The 18,142-nt window shown below is 44.3% G+C and overlaps 1 protein-coding gene across 4 annotated transcripts in view; it reads right to left on the bottom strand.

The window, feature by feature from the left end:
• The window catches only part of UHRF2 (ubiquitin like with PHD and ring finger domains 2), a 419,355-nt gene that overhangs the window by 30,287 nt on the left and 370,926 nt on the right, over positions 1-18,142 (bottom strand). For all 4 annotated transcript variants that reach the window (XM_029614091.1, XM_029614082.1, XM_029614073.1 and 1 more), the window contains one exon: positions 4,442-4,601. In XM_029614091.1, coding sequence (XP_029469951.1) covers positions 4,442-4,601 — 160 coding nt within the window. The remainder of the gene's footprint in view (positions 1-4,441; positions 4,602-18,142) is intronic.

Below are 18,142 nucleotides of genomic sequence, written 5' to 3'. Positions count from 1 at the left end.
TTTCTTCCATGTGCTGCCTCTTCAGGGATGGGAAAGCACATTCCAATATTCCCCTGCTCTTGGAGCAGGGGAATATTGGAACATTGAAGGAGATTGGTGCCACTGAATCTTTTCCTTAGATGGGCCTTCTTCACAGTTTCTTCTCAGCTACATGAGCTAGTGCTCAGAATCCAATACACAGCACATGCTGGGAGGACACTATGTGTCTTTCTTTTGGATACCTTTTTCAGCATTTATGAACCTCCAACAGTTGATGCAGTCCTATGGGCCTTATGTTTCAACAGTGCTAGTTCAGTAAATCTGGACTTTTTCATCATTTCTTCAAAATGTCGTATTAGCCTCTTAACATCCTAGGGCAGATGCAGCAGAGGGCCATATCACAATCTTTGTCCAGTTACTTGTAGCATGTCTTATGATGGTCAGTTATGGACACTTTTTGCCCATTTGTTGAAAATTCCACAAAATCAAAAGCAGAAGAAATTTTGAAAAGTAAATGGCCTGAGAAGAATAAAGGGCTTTGCAGCCCCAAAAGTCCATCAGAGAAGACAGCAAAAGTGGGATCTATGAACAGGAATGTTGAAAAACAAAGACAACTTTGAAAACATCAAACAACCTAACATACAGGCCGATACAGTAAGGGCGCGTAAGAAAAAGTGCGGCATACAGGATACTGTATAGGCGCTATACAGCGCCTATACAGTATCCTGGGTGCGCTGGAACCTGTCATTTCAAATGACGTTTGAAATGACAGGTACCAGGAAGTGGATGGTTCTCCTACAGACCCCGCTGCCTTGAGCACCCGGCGCCAGCAAGCCCCAGCAGCCGGCGATCGGAGGCAGGGAGCGCAACAAAGCACCCTCCTTCGGACAGGCAAGAGAGACGAAATTTCACAGTCCCAAACCAAACCAACCCAATCCAAGCCCCAGCAGAGGGAGACGAAATTTCACAGTCCCAAACCAAACCAATCCCCAGCAGAGAGACGAAATTTCACAGTCCCAAACCAAACCAACCCAATCCAAGTCCCAGCAGAGAGAGACGAAATTTCACAGTCCCAAACCAAACCAACCCAATCCAAGTCCCAGCAGAGAGAGACGAAATTTCACAGTCCCAAACCAAACCAACCCAATCCAAGCCCCAGCAGAGAGATGAAATTTCACAGTCCCAAACCAAACCAAACGAAGCCAATCCAAGCCCCAGCAGAGAGAGACGAAATTTCACAGTCCTGGGCAAACTTTCCCTCAGCCCCCGCTCACCTGCCCTGGCCGCAGCCACGCAAGCCCCCAGCAGCAGCAGTAGAAGGGCGTTGAGAGAGAGCGGCTTTAGCAGCCCGGGGCGGATCGGGCGCTCCCCCATCGAGGCGGCTTCCAGCAGCCCCGCCGGTGAAGGTGAATACGTGCACGCCTGTACGTCCATTATGGGCGCTCAAGGCAGCAGGCGCATGAACGCACGCCATGACCTGAGCGCCCGGCTGGACGTCGGAGGTCACGGCATGCGCGTATTCACCTTCGCCGGCGGGGCTGCTTGGATTTGGGTTGGTTTGGGACTGTGAAATTTAGTCTCTCTCTGCTGGGGCTTGCCTGACGCTTGGATTGGGTTGGTTTGGTTTGGGACTGTGAATTTTCGTGTGAAATTTTGTGTGAAATTTTGTATGAAATTTCGTAATTTACCGCCTACCCTGACCCTGGCGTTAGTGTGAAACCACATTAACGCCAGGGTCAGGGTAGGCGGTAAATTAGCAGGTAAAAGACGCGGCAAGATAGCAGGTTAAAAAGGAGATAGTTGGGGTGCATGTTACTGTCTATAAGATTGCTGTTATTTAATTTGTTGTTTTATAATGTTATTTATTTCAATTTTCTCCAAGTTCATTTTCCTGTTCTATGTAAGACACACATGTTAAGTCATTCCAATGTTATATGTAAACCGAAGTGATTAGTAACATTGTTACTAGAACCTCGGTATATAAAAAAATGTTAAATAAACAAATAAATAAATAAATACTGTATGGGAGGGAATAGCTAATCGGATCGTTTACATACATATACATGCCGCGGGCGGAAAGGGATACGCGTCGAGTAAAAGAAGCAGTAAGGCTGGGTAAAAACAGATAGTGAATCGCGGGTTAGACTTGCGCGGCCAAATTGTGAGTACACAGCAGGTTAGAAACGGGGTAACTGCGGCCGCGCTTTACTGTATCGGCCTGATACTAACGGAAAAAGAAATAAAACTAAATCACATTTTTGCCCCCAAAATAGAAAGGATCACTCTGAAGAAAACACAACTCAGCAACTAAAGCGATCAGTGAATGTGTCTGTTGCTCTCAGTGGGAAATGATTAACTAACCTATACCACTTAGTCATGGAGCCTGCTGTGGATTCCTAGAAGTCCTGTCAGGTTTTTCCTGGAAACAGGTTCCATCAGATGACATCCTATGACTCAGTGATTCACCTTGACTTCAGAGAAGAAATCATAAGATGAGGAAGAGAGGTACCACCACTTAACAGTAACAAATTACTTCTTCACACACATTTAGTAGTGCTATAGAAATGATAATCAAGTAGTAATAGTAATAGAAAGAGCAGGGATATATGAAAGAGCCTCCCAGTGGAAATGACAGGATCAAAACAAATTTACAGAATTCAAGCACAATTACAAAGGAATCTCAGTGGAGGTGATGTGAAGATAACTCCTAAAATCAGGTATAGCATCTGGTAGTGTAGTAGGAAGGAAAAATAGGTAGACTGCTTCAGTCTAGCAGTATTTACTATCATATTTTATGTCTATATATTTCAGACAATAATTTTGAACACCACTGAATTTAGAGGCTGTTTGAAAATTGGTCTCGCAAAAAAAAATAAAATCAAGGAGACCCATTAGGTATAGAGGAGATTCCAATGTAAATTGTAATTTATAATTTTATATAGGTATTGAAACTTGATATAATGAGTCTGGCGGGATACAAGAATCCTGTGGTATAAGAAGAAATCCCAGTATATTGCTGACAAGAGTCTAAGCACTTAACTGCTAATAAAATGAAAGTTCAAGAGAGGAGATGTAGTCAGAACTGAAATAGTGTGGATGCTGAAAACTGAAGGTGGACCGCCTCCTTCTTTCAACCTAACTAAATGTAACCATGCATGCACTACAGAAGCAATGAGTCAGAGCACTTGGATTAATATATATATATATATATATATATATATATATATATATATATATATATATCTATATATCTATATATAATTGTGCAAAACCTTTTGTATGAATAGGTCAGAGAATTCAGTTAATCCAACTAGATCATTAAAACGTCATTTGGCTGTAACTATACTTCTGAAAACATGATTGCATTGGCTCCCTATCCATTCCCATAAACAGGTCAAACTCCTCTTACTGATTTACAAATGTTTTCTCTCTGCAGCTCCTCACTACCTCTCCTCCCTTATCTCTCTCTACACCCCTCCTCAGACAAGTCACTTCTATCTATGCCTTTCTCCTCTACTGCCAGTACCTGCCTCCATGCTTTACACCTGGCTGCACTGGTGTGTTATGCTCCCTTCTCTTGCCTTATTTAAATCCCATTTAAAAACTCATCTTTTTGAGGCTGCTTTTAAATTTTAAGCCTCATTGTCCATTTTCAGCCTCAAACTAATTTTAACCATTGTCTTTCTATATAGAACTCCTCAAGTCTCTTTTGCCCTGTATGTTTGTCTTGATTAGACTGTAAGCTCTATTGAGCAGGGAATCTCTCACGTGTTGTTTGTACAGCACTGTGTACACTGAGTAGCAGTACAGAAATGTTTAGTTCATGGATATGCCACTGGCAAAATGTCTAAATGCTCACACCTTATGACAGCAATTAGAAGTAAGATATTTTAAATACATAACACAATGCTCACCTTCACACCATTATTTATATTTCCATCTCTGTTCTCTACCTTTTCAAGCTTTCATGGGCAAAAGGACAGGACAATGATTGCTAATTTCAACAGAAGTTTATTAAATCCCAAAACTGGCATTTTCTCACAAACTTGCTTATTTTTCAGGTTGCCACCTAACTTAAAATTAGCCTTGAGATCTTCTTGGACATTTATGTAGTATACATTTACAGGATTTAATTTTGGCAAGGTTACCATGGTTTATATTCAAAAGGGACAAACATTTTTTTTAAACTCCTAACTTAATGCATATTGTGACATATAGTCATCCTTTTCTCAGGGAGCTTGGGCTATCTAATCCTAAAATGCAATGAGACAGACAGATTGAATGTGTTACTGATGTCCTGTACGCATCTTAAAACAAAGGAAAAATTCCAAAATTGTCAAGTACATAATACCTTCAAGGAACATTCCCATCCAAAGAAACTGGACCTTCTTGACAACTTATATATTAAGATCCATGCTTTTATACAGCTGGACTCAAATACAAAATGACATGAAAGGCATACCTTCTTCAAGTGACCTTTTCTGGTTTCCATTGCTCTGGCCGCTATGTCCACCATGGTCTTCTTGGCTACTCTGATTGATAGGCTCCTGTTTTATAGGTTCCTTTTTGACCTTATCCTTCTTTTCTTTATTGGCCATGGCTTCCAAATATCCTTCTGGATACTAAAAAAAAAAAAAAAAAAGTTGTTTTAAAAATAAAAAAAATTAGCAAAACCCCCAGAGGTCCATAGTCAGCCGCTGTGCAGCTTGGCAAGTGAGCCAAATAAACCTATCTGGCTAACTTAGCCTGTATATTCAGCAGCACGCTAGCCAGATGTCTTAACTGGCTAAGTGGTGCTAAATATGGACCTCCCTGATTTTATCAAGTGTACACATGAACAGCAACATTTTTTTTTTTACAGTTAAATTTGTTCTCCGTTTTAAGTATAATTGGTAAGACAAACACAAAAAATAAACAAACATTCTCATTCACAGATTCTTAATTTGCAGAATTCACCTATTTCAAGTACATGAAAAAAACAAGATTGGAAAGGTCGGTTCCAGGGTGTAAACAAAGTTTCCAGAGAATCTTTATATTGACTACTGTGATATTTATTCCCAGGAGGAAGAGGAAGTATGTATATGTGAATATGCTTGAGGATAAACTTTTAGGGGGTATTGTTTATACAGGGAATGCTTGTATGTGCAAGGGAAGATTGAGGGGGAGAAAATAAGTTTGCTTATTGTAAACAGGGTTCTCTGGAAAACGGAGGATGAATTAGCCACGATATGTAAAATGACATCATCCGATGGCACAAATGGAGGCTTCTTTCAAAGCTCATAGAATGTTTACTCTACTGACCATATGGGGGAATTCCCTCGTTCATGCTGCTTCGCAAGCCCCTCAGTCGACTCTAGAGCTCAGCTTTAGCTAGGCAGTTGCTGCTCCAGCAAAGTAGATGGGTATTAAGCATGGCTAATTCATTCTGCTGTCTACAAAGAACCCTGTTTACAGTAAGTAAACTTGCTTTCTCTGTCGACAAGCTGGCAAAAATTAGCCATGACACATGGGGAATCCCAAGCTTAGGCTTGTGTGGCGGAGCATTTACTGAATAACCAACCCAGATTCCTCTGTGATCTACTGTGTGAACAGTCTGCACAAAACTGCTTGCCCAAAGTTACTGTTGCTTCTAGAGAGATTGTCCACACTGTAGCGGGATGTGAAGGTATGAATGGATGACAACGTTGCAGCATTGCAGATGTCTTCAATGAATACATCTCTTAGATGAACCACTGAGGTAGCCATGGCTCTAAATTGACAAGCCTTGTGATCTGGAGGCCAGTCAGAGCATAGCAATGTATGATACAGTCTGCTTGCTAACTGGACAACGTGCAGTTGGCTACCTCTATTCTCAGTCTGTTATGTTTCTAAGACGAAATGTTGAGAAGCCTAATGATGTCTTGAGTTCTTTTAGGCCAAGGTTCTTTTACAGTTCAGTGAATGGAGGGCCTTCTTCCCCTTATGTATATAAGGTCTTGGAAAGAACATGGGCAACACAAGAGATTGATTCAGATGAAAGGTTGAAACTACTGTAACCCCATCCCAGGAGGCAGACTGAACTCCGATGGAGTCATAAAAGATTTTACGTTTCTTTGGGGCTGGGACCTAGGGCTAGCTTCAATATCTATTTTCTTCCCCAGGGGTGGATCCTTTTTAATGGGGGGTAAAGGAAACCCATTTGAGGCCCAGAGTACTCAGGTTACCTCTCTTGTACATCCTGATCCATGGGAGAGGAGTGTTATCACTGTGTATGCTGTTTGTGCCAAAATAACATGCAGGAGTCACTGGGTTTGTGTCCAAATTAAAGTTCTTTGCTGATGGGTAATCAGGTTGGAAAATGGCAGTAATAAGAACAGCAGAGTTGGTTACCTGTAATAGGTGTTCTCTCAGGATAGCAGGATGTTAGTCCTCACATATGGGTGACATCATCAGATGGAGCCCTGTCATGGAACACTTTTGTCAAAGTTTCTAGAACTTTGACTGGCACCACTGAGCATGCCCAGCATGCCACTAACCCTGCAGCCACCAGGGGTCCCCCTTCAGTCTCAATTGTAGCAAAAAGTACAAGCAAAAAAATAGAATAAGAAAACGGTAACGAACCCAACTCTGAGGGGTGGCGGGTAGGTTTCATGAGGACTAACATCCTGCTGTCTGGGAGAACACCTGTTACAGGTAAGCAACTCTGCTTTCTCCCAGGACAAGCAGGATGGTAGTCCTCACATATGGGTGAATAGCAAGCTACAGGCTGAGTCATACGTAGGAGGCCAAGCAGCACCAAACATGTGCAACAGGCACAACAACTGTGGTGCTGTTGGCAAGGATGAGGCAGCCTGAACTTCACAGCTGGTCGAGGTAGGATGAGTTGGGTTCCTACACTGGAAACATATGTCTTAGGACAGACTGGCCAAAGACTGAATCCTGTCGTCCAGCCTTGCCAGGCAGTAGTGAGCTGCGAAGGTGTGGAGAGAGCTCCATGTCACAGCTTTGCAGATGTCAGCAATCGGTACTGAATGGTTGTGTGCTACTGACGTTGCCATTGCTCTGAGTGTGCCTTCACTCGTCCCTGTAGTGGAAGGCCTGCTTGCTGGCAGCAGAATGCAATGCAGTCCGCCAACCAGTTTGACAGTGTTTGCTTGCCCACCGCATTTCCAAGTTTGTTCGTATCAAAAGAAACAAAGAGTTGGGTGGACTTCCTGTGCACTGTATTGCGGTCTAAGTAAAATGTTAGAGCACGCTTACAGTCCAAGGTGTGCAGAGCTTGCTTACCTGGGTGAGCATGAGGTCTTGGAAAGAAAGTGGGCAAGACTATGAACTGATTTAAGTGGAAATCAGTTACCACCTTAGGAAGAAATTTCGGGTGAGTGCGTAGAACCACCCGGTCATGGAGGAACCTTGTGTAGGGTGAGTAGGTCACAAGGGCCTGTAACTCACTTACCCTGTGAGCAGACATGATGCCTACTAGGAAAAGTAATTTCCATGTAAGGTATCTGAGTTCGCAGGAGTGCAAGGGCTCAAAAGGAATGTGCATGAGCTGTGCAAGTACGACACTGAGGTCCCATGCCACGACCGGTGGCCGTAGAGGAGGCTTAAGCTGTAATAAGCCTCTCATGAAGCGACTCACCAGGGGGTTGAACCGTTATCGGGGCATCCCATATTCCTTGATGGTAAGCAGAGATGGCACTAAGGTGCAGTCTGGTAGATGATGTCTAGAGAACAGATTCCGAGAGGTGCCAGAGATAATCTAACAGATTCAATGTGGGGCAGGAAAAGGGATCCAAGCCTTTCTGTGTGCACAAGGTAAATCTCTTCCATTCAGAGAGGTAGGATTTCTGCGTGGAAGGCTTCCGTGAAGCTACTAAGGCTTGAGATACGTCACTTGAAAGGTTGAGTGGTTGTAGTATCATCCTTTCAACATCCAGGCCGTCAGAGAGAGGACCTGGAGGTTCAGGTGGCATAACTTGCCGTGATTCTGTGTTATGAGGTTGGGCGACGTGCCCAGGCGAATGGGGTCCTGGACAGAAAGATTAAGAAGTATGGGAAACCAAATTTGGGTGTGGCCAATATGGGAATATGAGAATCATTAAGCGCCGGTCCTGTTGTAGCTTCATGAGAGTCTTGCTTATTAGCGGAATCGGAGGATACGCATAAAGCAAGCCTTTGGTTCCAGGGACGGGCGAAGGCATCCCTGGCTGGTGCATGCCGGTCCCTGTGCAGGGAGCAGAAGCGTTCCACTTTGTGGTTCTGACTGGACACAAAGAGGTCGATGGTCTGATGACCCACCAGCAGAAGATTCTGCTCGCAACCGAGGGATCCAGAGACCATTCGTGAGGCTGGAAACGTCGGCTGAGGTGGTCTGCCAATGCATTTTGAGTGCCCGCTAGAGAAGTGGCTCGCAGAAGAATGGAATGCGACAGGGCCCAGGCCCAAATCTGCGCCACCTCCTGGCAAAGCAGATAAGAGCCCGTGCCCCCCTGTTTGTTCAGGTACCACATTGCAACTTGGTTGTCTGTTTGAATCAGGACAACTTTGTTGGAGGCAGTCCTGAAATGCATAAAGGGCTTACTGCATCACTCGAAGCTCAAGAAAGTTGATTTGATGGATCGCTTCAGCTGTTGTCCAAGTCCCTTGAGTTGGAAGGCCTTGGATGTGGGTTCCCCAACCTAGGTTGGAGGTGTCCATAGTTAAGGTCACCTGAGAAGCCGGATGCTGGAAAGGAAGACCCACTTGTAAGTTGGCTTTGTGTGTCCACCATGCAAGGGACAGACGAAGCTGGCTGGTTATGTGTTCCAGGGACGACAGCGGTTGAGTAGCCTGTCGCCACTGAGATTTTAGAGTCCACTGGGTCACTCTCATGGCAAGGCGTGCCATAGGGGTGACATGGACTGTTGATGCCATGTGGCCGAGCAACCTGAGTAGCTGGCTAGCTGAGGCTCTTTTTCAACGGTGGATACAGCTGGCAAAGTTGGACAGTGTAATCGCACGGTCATTGGGTAAGAATGCTCTGGACAGTGTTGTGTCTAGGTCTGCTCCTATAAAGGAGAGAAAATGAGACGGTGTCAATTGGGATTTGGGGTAATTTATTAGAAACCCCAATGAGTTTAGAAGCCTTATGGTGAGACCGAACGAGTCGAGGGCTCCTTGTTTTGACTGGCTTTTTATGAGCCATCGTCCAGTTATGGAAAAATGTATACGCCTCTGCTGTGTAACTGCGCAGCCAGGACTGCCAGGCACTTCGTAAAGACTTGAAGCGCCGAGGCTAGGCCGAATGGTAGTACCTTGTATTGATAGTGACTGTGGCCCACCACGAATCGCAGATATTTGTGATGAGGCGGGGATATCGCAATATGGGCGAATTCGTCTTGCAGGTCCAGAAAGCAGAGCCAATCTCCTTGTTGAAGTAGAGGAAGCATGGTGCCCAAGGATACCATCCTGAACCGTTCCTTGTGAAGAAATGTATTCAAGGCATGGAGGTCCAGAATAGGCCGGAGACCGCCGGTCTTTTTTGGAATTAGGAAATAACTGGAGTAGAACCCTTTTCCCTGCTGATTCGGTGGAAACGGTTCCACGGCTCTGACTGACAGAAGGGTTGAGAGCTCTGACTTGAGTTTTCCTGTATGGTCGTCCCAGCTCCAGGATGGAATGGGTGGGAAGGCCGGGAGTATTTTTGAAAAATTTAGATGGTAACCGTGGTTTCCGATGGACATTACCCACTGGTCTGTAGTGATTGGATGCCAATTTGTTGCAAAGTGGCACAGGCGGCCCCCCACTGGAATATGGCTGCTGCTCTCTGGAAAAAAGTAAAAATCCAGACGCGGGGTCAGCTTGTGGAGCTGGCTGTGGTCAAGATGTTCTGGTTTGACATGCATGTCCCTTCTGAGGTGCTTGAGCCGGTTGTGCACGGGATGCAGGAGGGTAATATCTGTGTGGCCTGTAGAATTGTTTCTTGGGTTTTCTACGCGTGACCCTGCGGGTTCTGGAGGGAACATCTGGGGAGACAGTTGACAACTGGCGCAGGGTCTCATGATGGTCCTTTAACTGGGCCACTGCATCCTGGATCTTATCCATGAACAGGTTATCTCCGGTACAGGGTAGATCTGCCAGTTTGTCCTGCACTTCCGGGTGTAGGTCTGAGGCCTTAAGCCAGGCCCAGCGTCTAGCACTGATGCCCGCTGCTGAGACTTTGGATGCTATTTCAAAAGAGTCGTGCTTCCATACCTTTTTGTAGGATGGAGGACAAAGTTTCTTGCTGTTGTTGGGGCAACGCCTCCACAAATTCTTGGACTTGTTTCCAGAGATTTCTTGTATATTGGGTCATGTATAATTGATATGCTGCAATTTGCGATATCAACATGGACCCTTGGAAAATTCTTCATCCCAGCGCATCCAATGCCTTCTGATCTTTACCAGGAGGAGCAGAGGAATGTGGACATGATCATTTAGCCTTTTTCTGAGCTGATTCCACGACTACAGAGTGGTGGGGTAGCTGACTTTTTTGAAAACCTGGGGCTTGTTGAACCAGGTAGGTAGCATCTGTCTTTTTATTGACTGGGGGTACCGTACCTGGATGTTCCTGGATGTTTCCCACAGGTGGTGCATGAAGTCCAAAAGAACTTCATGCACCAGTATTGCCATTATTTCTTTTGGAGCATCTACAAATTGTAAGACCTCCAACATCTTATGGCGAGCATCTTCCTCCGTAACCAGTGAAAAAGATATAGTCTCAGACATCTCTGACAAAACTGGCAAAGGAGAGGTCTTCTGGAGGAGATCTTCGCCTTTCCTCCAGCAGTGAAAACTCTGAGAGCAAGTCCTCAGACGTCCGTGATGAGTCATCTGAGGATGCATCGTCCCATGGATTATAAGGACCTTCTCTTCTCTCGGTGGAGCTCCTGATGGAGGAAGCATGCCAAAGCCGAGAGGGCGGGAAGGCATCGATGGATGCGGTACCGGCATTGATGGAATCGGGACAGATGAGGTGCATTTGGGTATCGGTAACCTCGATGGCCCTGGCATGGGCTCCGGCATCGACGGTTCCTGTGGAGGGACGTGGCCGGAAATCGATCCTTCCTCCTCCGAAGAACCCGGTACAGGAATCGGGACCTGCGGAGGCCTCGATGGACGACTCGATGCCAGTGTGTCCGGTGGCAGAGGAGTCGATAAGGTACTGATAAGAGTATCGAGGTGCTCGAGGAGCGGTGCCATCATCGAGGAAGCCGGTTCCGGGGCCGGTATGGGGGCCGGCGTCGACTGGAAGCCTTGTAAAAAAGAACTTTCTCCGATTAGTTTTAAATGTGCCACATGCTAACTTCATGGAGTGCCCCCTAGTCTTTCTACTATCCGAAAGAGTAAATAACCGATTCACATCTACCCGTTCTAGACCTCTCATGATTTTAAACACCTCTATCATATCCCCCCTCATTCGTCTCTTCTCCAAGCTGAAAAGTCCTAACCTCTTTAGTCTTTCCTCATAGGGGAGTTGTTCCATTCCCCTTATCATTTTGGTAGCCCTTCTCTGTACCTTCTCCATCGCAATTATATCTTTTTTGAGATGCGGCGACCAGAATTGTACACAGTATTCAAGGTGCGGTCTCACCATGGAGCGATACAGAGGCATTATGACATTTTCCGTTTTATTCACCATTCCCTTTCTAATAATTCCCAACATTCTGTTTGCTCTTTTGACTGCCGCAGCACACTGTACCGACGATTTCATTGTGTTATCCACTATGACACCTAGATCTCTTTCTTGGGTTGTAGCACCTAATACGGAACCCAACATTGTGTAATTATAGCATGGGTTATTTTTCCCTATATGCATCACCTTGCACTTATCCACATTAAATTTCATCTGCCATTTGGATGCCCAATGTTCCAGTCTCACAAGGTCTTCCTGCAATTTATCACAATCTGCTTGCGATTTAACTACTCTGAACAATTTTGTGTCATCTGCAAATTTGATTATCTCACTCGTCGTATTTCTTTCCAGATCATTTATAAATATATTGAAAAGTAAGGGTCCCAATACAGATCCCTGAGGCACTCCACTGTCCACTCCCTTCCACTGAGAAAATTGTCCATTTAATCCTACTCTCTGTTTCCTGTCTTTTAGCCAGTTTGCAATCCACGAAAGGACATCGCCACCTATCCCATGACTTTTTACTTTTCCTAGAAGCCTCTCATGAGGAACTTTGTCAAACGCCTTCTGAAAATCCAAGTATACTATATCTACCGGTTCACCTGTATCCACATGTTTATTAACTCCTTCAAAAAAGTGAAGCAGATTTGTGAGGCAAGACTTGCCCTGGGTAAAGCCATGCTGACTTTGTTCCATTAAACCATGTCTTTCTATATGTTCTGTGATTTTGATGTTTAGAACATTTTCCACTATTTTTCCTGGCACTGAAGTCAGGCTAACCGGTCTGTAGTTTCCCGGATCGCCCCTGGAGCCCTTTTTAAATATTGGGGTTACATTTGCTATCCTCCAGTCTTCAGGTACAATGGATGATTTTAATGATAGGTTACAAATTTTTACTTATAGGTCTGAAATTTCATTTTTTAGTTCCTTCAGAACTCTGGGGTGTATAGCATCCGGTCCGGGTGATTTACTACTCTTCAGTTTGTCAATCAGGCCTACCACATCTTCTAGGTTCACCGTGATTTGATTCAGTCCATCTGAATCATTACCCATGAAAACCTTCTCCATTACGGGTACCTCCCCAACATCCTCTTCAGTAAACACCGAAGCAAAGAAATCATTTAATCTTTCCGCAATGGCCTTATCTTCTCTAAGTGCTCCTTTAACCCCTCGATCATCTAACGGTCCAATTGACTCCCTCACAGGCTTTCTGCTTCGGATATATTTTAAAAAGTTTTTACTGTGAGTTTTTGCCTCTACAGCCAACTTCTTTTCAAATTCTCTCTTAGCCTGTCTTATCAATGTCTTACATTTAACTTGCCAATGTTTATGCTTTATCCTATTTTCTTCTGTTGGATCCTTCTTCCAATTTTTGAATGAAGATCTTTTGGCTAAAACAGCTTCTTTCACCTCCCCTTTTAACCATGCCGGTAATTGTTTTGCCTTCTTTCCACCTTTCTTAATATGTGGAATACATCTAGACTGTGCTTCTAGAATGGTATTTTTTAACAATGACCACGCCTCTTGGACACTTTTTACTTTTGTAGCTGCTCCTTTCAGTTTTTTTCTAACAATCATATTATGATCACTATTGCCAAGCGGCCCCACCACCGTTACCCTCTCTCACCAAGTCCTGTGCTCCACTGAGAATTAGATCTAAAATTGCTCCCTCTCTCGTCGGTTCCTGAACCAATTGCTCCATAAAGCTATCATTTATTCCATCCAGGAACGTTATCTCTCTAGCGTGACCCGATGATACATTTACCCAGTCTATATTGGAGTAATTGAAGTCTCCCATTATTACTGCACTACCAATTTGGTTAGCTTCCCTAATTTCTCTTAGCATTTCACTGTCCATCTCACCATCTTGACCAGATGGACGGTAGTATACCCCTATCACTATAGTCTTCCCTGACACACAAGGGATTTCTACCCATAAAGATTCAATTCTGTATTTAGTCTCATGCAGGATGTTTATCCTGTTGGACTCTATGCCATCCCGGACATAAAGCGCCACACCTCCTCCCGACTGCTCCTCTCTGTCATTGCGATATAATTTGTACCCCGGTATAGCACTGTCCCATTGGTTATCCTCTTTCCACCATGTCTCTGAGATGCCAATTAAGTCTATGTCATCATTTACTGCTATACATTCTAATTCTCCCATCTTACTACTTAGACTTCTGGCATTGGCATACAAACATTTCAAAGTTTGTTTTTTGTTTGTATTTTCATTCTGCTTTTTAATTGATAGGGATAAGTTAGAATTTTTTAGCTCAGGGGAGTTTTTAGTTACAGGCACTTGGACTACTTTTCTAATTATTGGAACCTCACTGTCGGGATGCCCTAATTCTAATGCATCATTAGTATCCTTCGAAGATACCTCCCTCTGAATCATGTGCTGCTGAGCGACTGTCGGCTTTCCCCTTTGTTCTAGTTTAAAAGCTGCTCTATCTCCTTTTTAAAGGTTAATGCCAGCAGTCTGGTTCTACCCTGGTTAAGGTGGAGCCCATCCCTTCGGAAGAGACTCCCCCCTTCCCCAAAAGGTTCCCCAGTTCCTTACAAAACTGAATCCCTCCTTCCTTGCACCATCGTCTCATCCACGCATTGAGACTCCGGAGCTCTGCCTGCCTTTGGTGACCTGCACGTGGAACAGTGATGTGGTTAGTGCAGTTAGTATAGCTGTGTTTAAAAAAGAATTGGATAAGTTCTTGGAGGAGAAGTCCATTACCTGCTATTAAGTTCACTTAGAGAATAGCCACTGCCATTAGCAATGGTTACATGGAATAGACTTAGTTTTTGGGTACTTGCCAGGTTCTTGTGGCCTGGATTGGCCACTGTTGGAAACAGGATGCTGGGCTTGATGGACCCTTGGTCTGACCCAGTATGGCATTTTCTTATGTTCTCCAATATTATTTCGTTAGCAAAAATAATAGCAGTGAGAGAAAATTAAATGCTAAATAAATAGAAAGTGTTTTAAAAACTATACAAAAACAAAGGTATCTCCAAACTGGACAAGTCATCCTTGGCATGCCTTGTCAGGTTGTTAGACGGAAACCTATTTCAGCTCCTCCAGCACAGGAACCTACTCTTGCAGGGCACATCCTTTTTGAGCCTCTTTGACACAAACAGAGTGAAAGAGATCCTGTGGAGTGGTCAATATGATAAAACTATTTTCTTTCTAGAGAAACTAAAAATGACAAAAATAAAACAAAGAAAATAAGGTACAAGTGTTAAAGAAACTATATATAAAAGGTAAAAATTCAAAGAGTTGCTTCTTCTTTGATAAGAGAGAAAAGAACGGAGTATGGTTGACAATTTGACTGTACCACCACCTAGTGTATACAAACTGTAGGACAATTCTAAAGCTTTGGAGAAGCTCCTCTTTATTAGGCAAGTGAAAGATCATATATAATCCACGAATGGGACAAGAAGAAATGTTACTTTTCAACATTCTTAAGTACGAAAATAGTTGGATTTACTTGAGTGTCAACATGAGCAAGCACTGTGCTCATTTGCCACTTATGTACATTAAATTTAGAAAATAAATCTGCTTAATGTTGGTTCTTCCTGATATCTTTAAAAAAAAGTGCTTCAATGGATTTTTTAAAAATACTATTTCGTTTTTCTTATTGGTTAGCAGATGGCTTGTCCTTTTTGTAATGCAGGTGGTCATAGCTGTAGGAAAATTGGTTCTTACCTGCCAGTTTTGTTCCTGGAATACCACAGATCAGTCCAGACAAGTGGGTTTTGCAACCCTACCAGCAGATGGAGGCACAGCTGCACTAGAACGTAGATTCTTTTGGAGCTGAACTCCCTCCTGTGGCTGAAAAACCTGATCGCCTTGGCATTTCCCCAAGTTGCCATGAGATCAAACTGGGGCTCACCCCACCTGCGCCGAATGAGGCCAAAGGCCTCCACTGACAGCTCCCATTCCCATGGGTCCAGTTGTTGCCTGCTGAGATAATCTGCCTGCACACTGTCCACTCCTGCCATGTGAGAAGCTGCTAGTACAGCTAGATGCCTTTCTGCCTAGGCAAAGAGCTCCTGAACCACTAAATTACTCTTGGTTCCGCCCTGACGATTGATGTAGGCCACTGTTGTCACATTGCCTGAAAACACACGTACCGCAAGTCCCTGAATCTGAAGAAGAAACACAAGTAACGCCCTGCAAACCACTTTTGTTTATAGATGGTTGATTGACCAGGATGCCTCCACCGGTGACCACTGCCCTTGGACCGCTGATCCCAGACATACTGCTCCCCAACCACTGAAGCTGGCATCTATGGTAAAAGGCACCCAGTCCGGAACCTCTAGATCCACTCTTTTCTCCAAACTGGGACACGACAGCCATCATGAGAGACTGGATCTGATTCCCCCTGGACTGGCAACGGTATCTGAAACTCCTCTGACAACGGATTCCAAAAGGAAAAGAGCGCCTTCTGGAGAGGTAGCACGTGAGCAAAGGCCCATGGCACCAACTCCAGAATAGACGCTATGGAACTTAGAACTTGTAAATAATCCCAGACTTTGAGAACTGACAGATTCAGCAGCCGAACAGCTTGAGTGTGCAACTTGACTACCCTCTCTTGGGTAAGGAACACCTTGCCTAACAGGTATCAAATCGAGCCCCCAGATATTCCAGCGACGGAGATGGCTCCAGGTGGCTCTTTGCCAGGTTTATCATCCAACCCAGGACATTAGGCATTCCGTTACTCATCGGATGGAACAGCGACACTCCATCTCTGACTTTGCCTGGATGAGCCAGATATACTAGGATCCCTTCCCTTCTGAGGGCAGCTGCCACCACCACCATTACTTTCATGAACGTTCTTGGTGCAGTTGCCGCCCAAAGGGAAGTGCTCGAAATTGAAAATGCTCTCCTAACACTGTGAAGCGCAGAAAGCTTTGATGGTCTGCTCAGATGGGAATGTGTAGATATGCTTCCGTTAGATCCAAAGATGCAAGAAACTCCCATTACCAACAGGGTGAGAAGGGCTCCCTCTGCCGAGGTCCCTGAGACTGCAACTACCAGACTGCCTCATTACTGCCACCTCTGGTTGCACTCTTCAAAGCTGTTTAATAAAGAACTACTGTGTTTGTGTGTTCTGAGTCTAGCCTAGTACTGTGTCTCCTCACAGAGCTCCTCCCCGTGGGTGTGGTCTTCTGCCACAGTACCCAAGGATCCACCCAAACACCGCTCATTTATAACACTCAGTGTGCCAGTCAAAAGTTCTAGAAACTTTGATAGAAAAGTTTTCCATGATAGGGCTCCTTCTGCTGATGTCACCCACATGTGAGGACTACCATCCTGCTTGTCCTGGGAGAACAGCAATATCATTTCCTCTGACCTGCAGGAAGAAGTGACAGGTGCAGTCGGCAGAAGGGATGTCACACTGCAAGCTAGGTCAGGAGGTAAATCTTCCTTCTAACTCTAAGGGGGACCAAGTCACTCCTCTTCCATTCAACAATGAAACCTGCCATTTAGGCAGGGACACAAAGTTTGCCCACTGCTGGTTTAGAAAGTTTGGATATAAAAGACAAATATTCAGGTGTTAATTTTTAATGGTTGGATTTAATGTTGATCACTGCTGCTGTATGAAAATACTAATAAAAAAAATTAAAACATGAAAAATAAGAGCTTCAACATAGCAAGAGCAAAATGTTGGCCAAGCTGAAACACTATTTATGGCTGAATAACATTAAAATTTTGAACAGAAATATCTTCAAAAATCCTTCTTTCCTTAAAATTTGCAACTTGGCATATGATTTTCTAGCATTATTTTCTATATCCATAAGTGTATAATACTTACATGTAAGCAACACTTAGAGCTGGATTTTCTAAGGTCGCAGACCTTAGAAAATCCGGCGGTGACGGGGGGGTCGGGGTGGCGAAGCAGGGGGGCGGGCCTGCGAAAGCTGGCAGCCATCGCACCTCTGCGGTGTGATCGCTGCCGGCTATCGAGCCAAATAACTACACCATAAAAGGTGTAGTTATTCGGCGCGAAACTGGCGGCGATAAGGAATCTTACCTTTCGCCATCAGCGAAGTTGTCACGGAGTCCGCCCCGACTCCTCCTCTTCCGGTGTGGACTACACCCCAATTTAGCTATCGCAAGCGAAAAGGGACTTTTCGCGTGCGAAAGCTTTCGAAAATGACCCCCTAAACTAGCAGAAATTTTTGAATCACATGTTCAAAGAGCCTCTAAGTTGCAGAAGTAATTATGTTAGGCAAGCCTAATAACTGACACTGCTAGGTCTGTTTTTAAATTTACTACAATTTGCATATGATTTTAGTGAAATTCATGTGTATCCTCACTTTAGTTGATGATGGCCTTTTCTTTAAGGAAGCATAATTAAAATGTATGTACTGCTGCAGCGTGAAGTTCCCCTAACATATATGATTTAGAATCAACCCAAGCACCAGGCTCTGTTTTCAAATGCTTTTTAACCCACAGGCCCAGAATTTTTAAAGCTATTGCTTTTCGTTTATAGACGACTAAGTTACTTGTGATATCACTTTTGTTTG

The sequence above is a fragment of the Rhinatrema bivittatum genome, chromosome 1 (assembly GCF_901001135.1).
Source record: "Rhinatrema bivittatum chromosome 1, aRhiBiv1.1, whole genome shotgun sequence".
Classification (NCBI taxonomy): domain Eukaryota; kingdom Metazoa; phylum Chordata; class Amphibia; order Gymnophiona; family Rhinatrematidae; genus Rhinatrema; species Rhinatrema bivittatum.
Note: the sequence above shows the minus strand (reverse complement) of the source record. Positions and strands in the feature narration are given on the sequence as shown.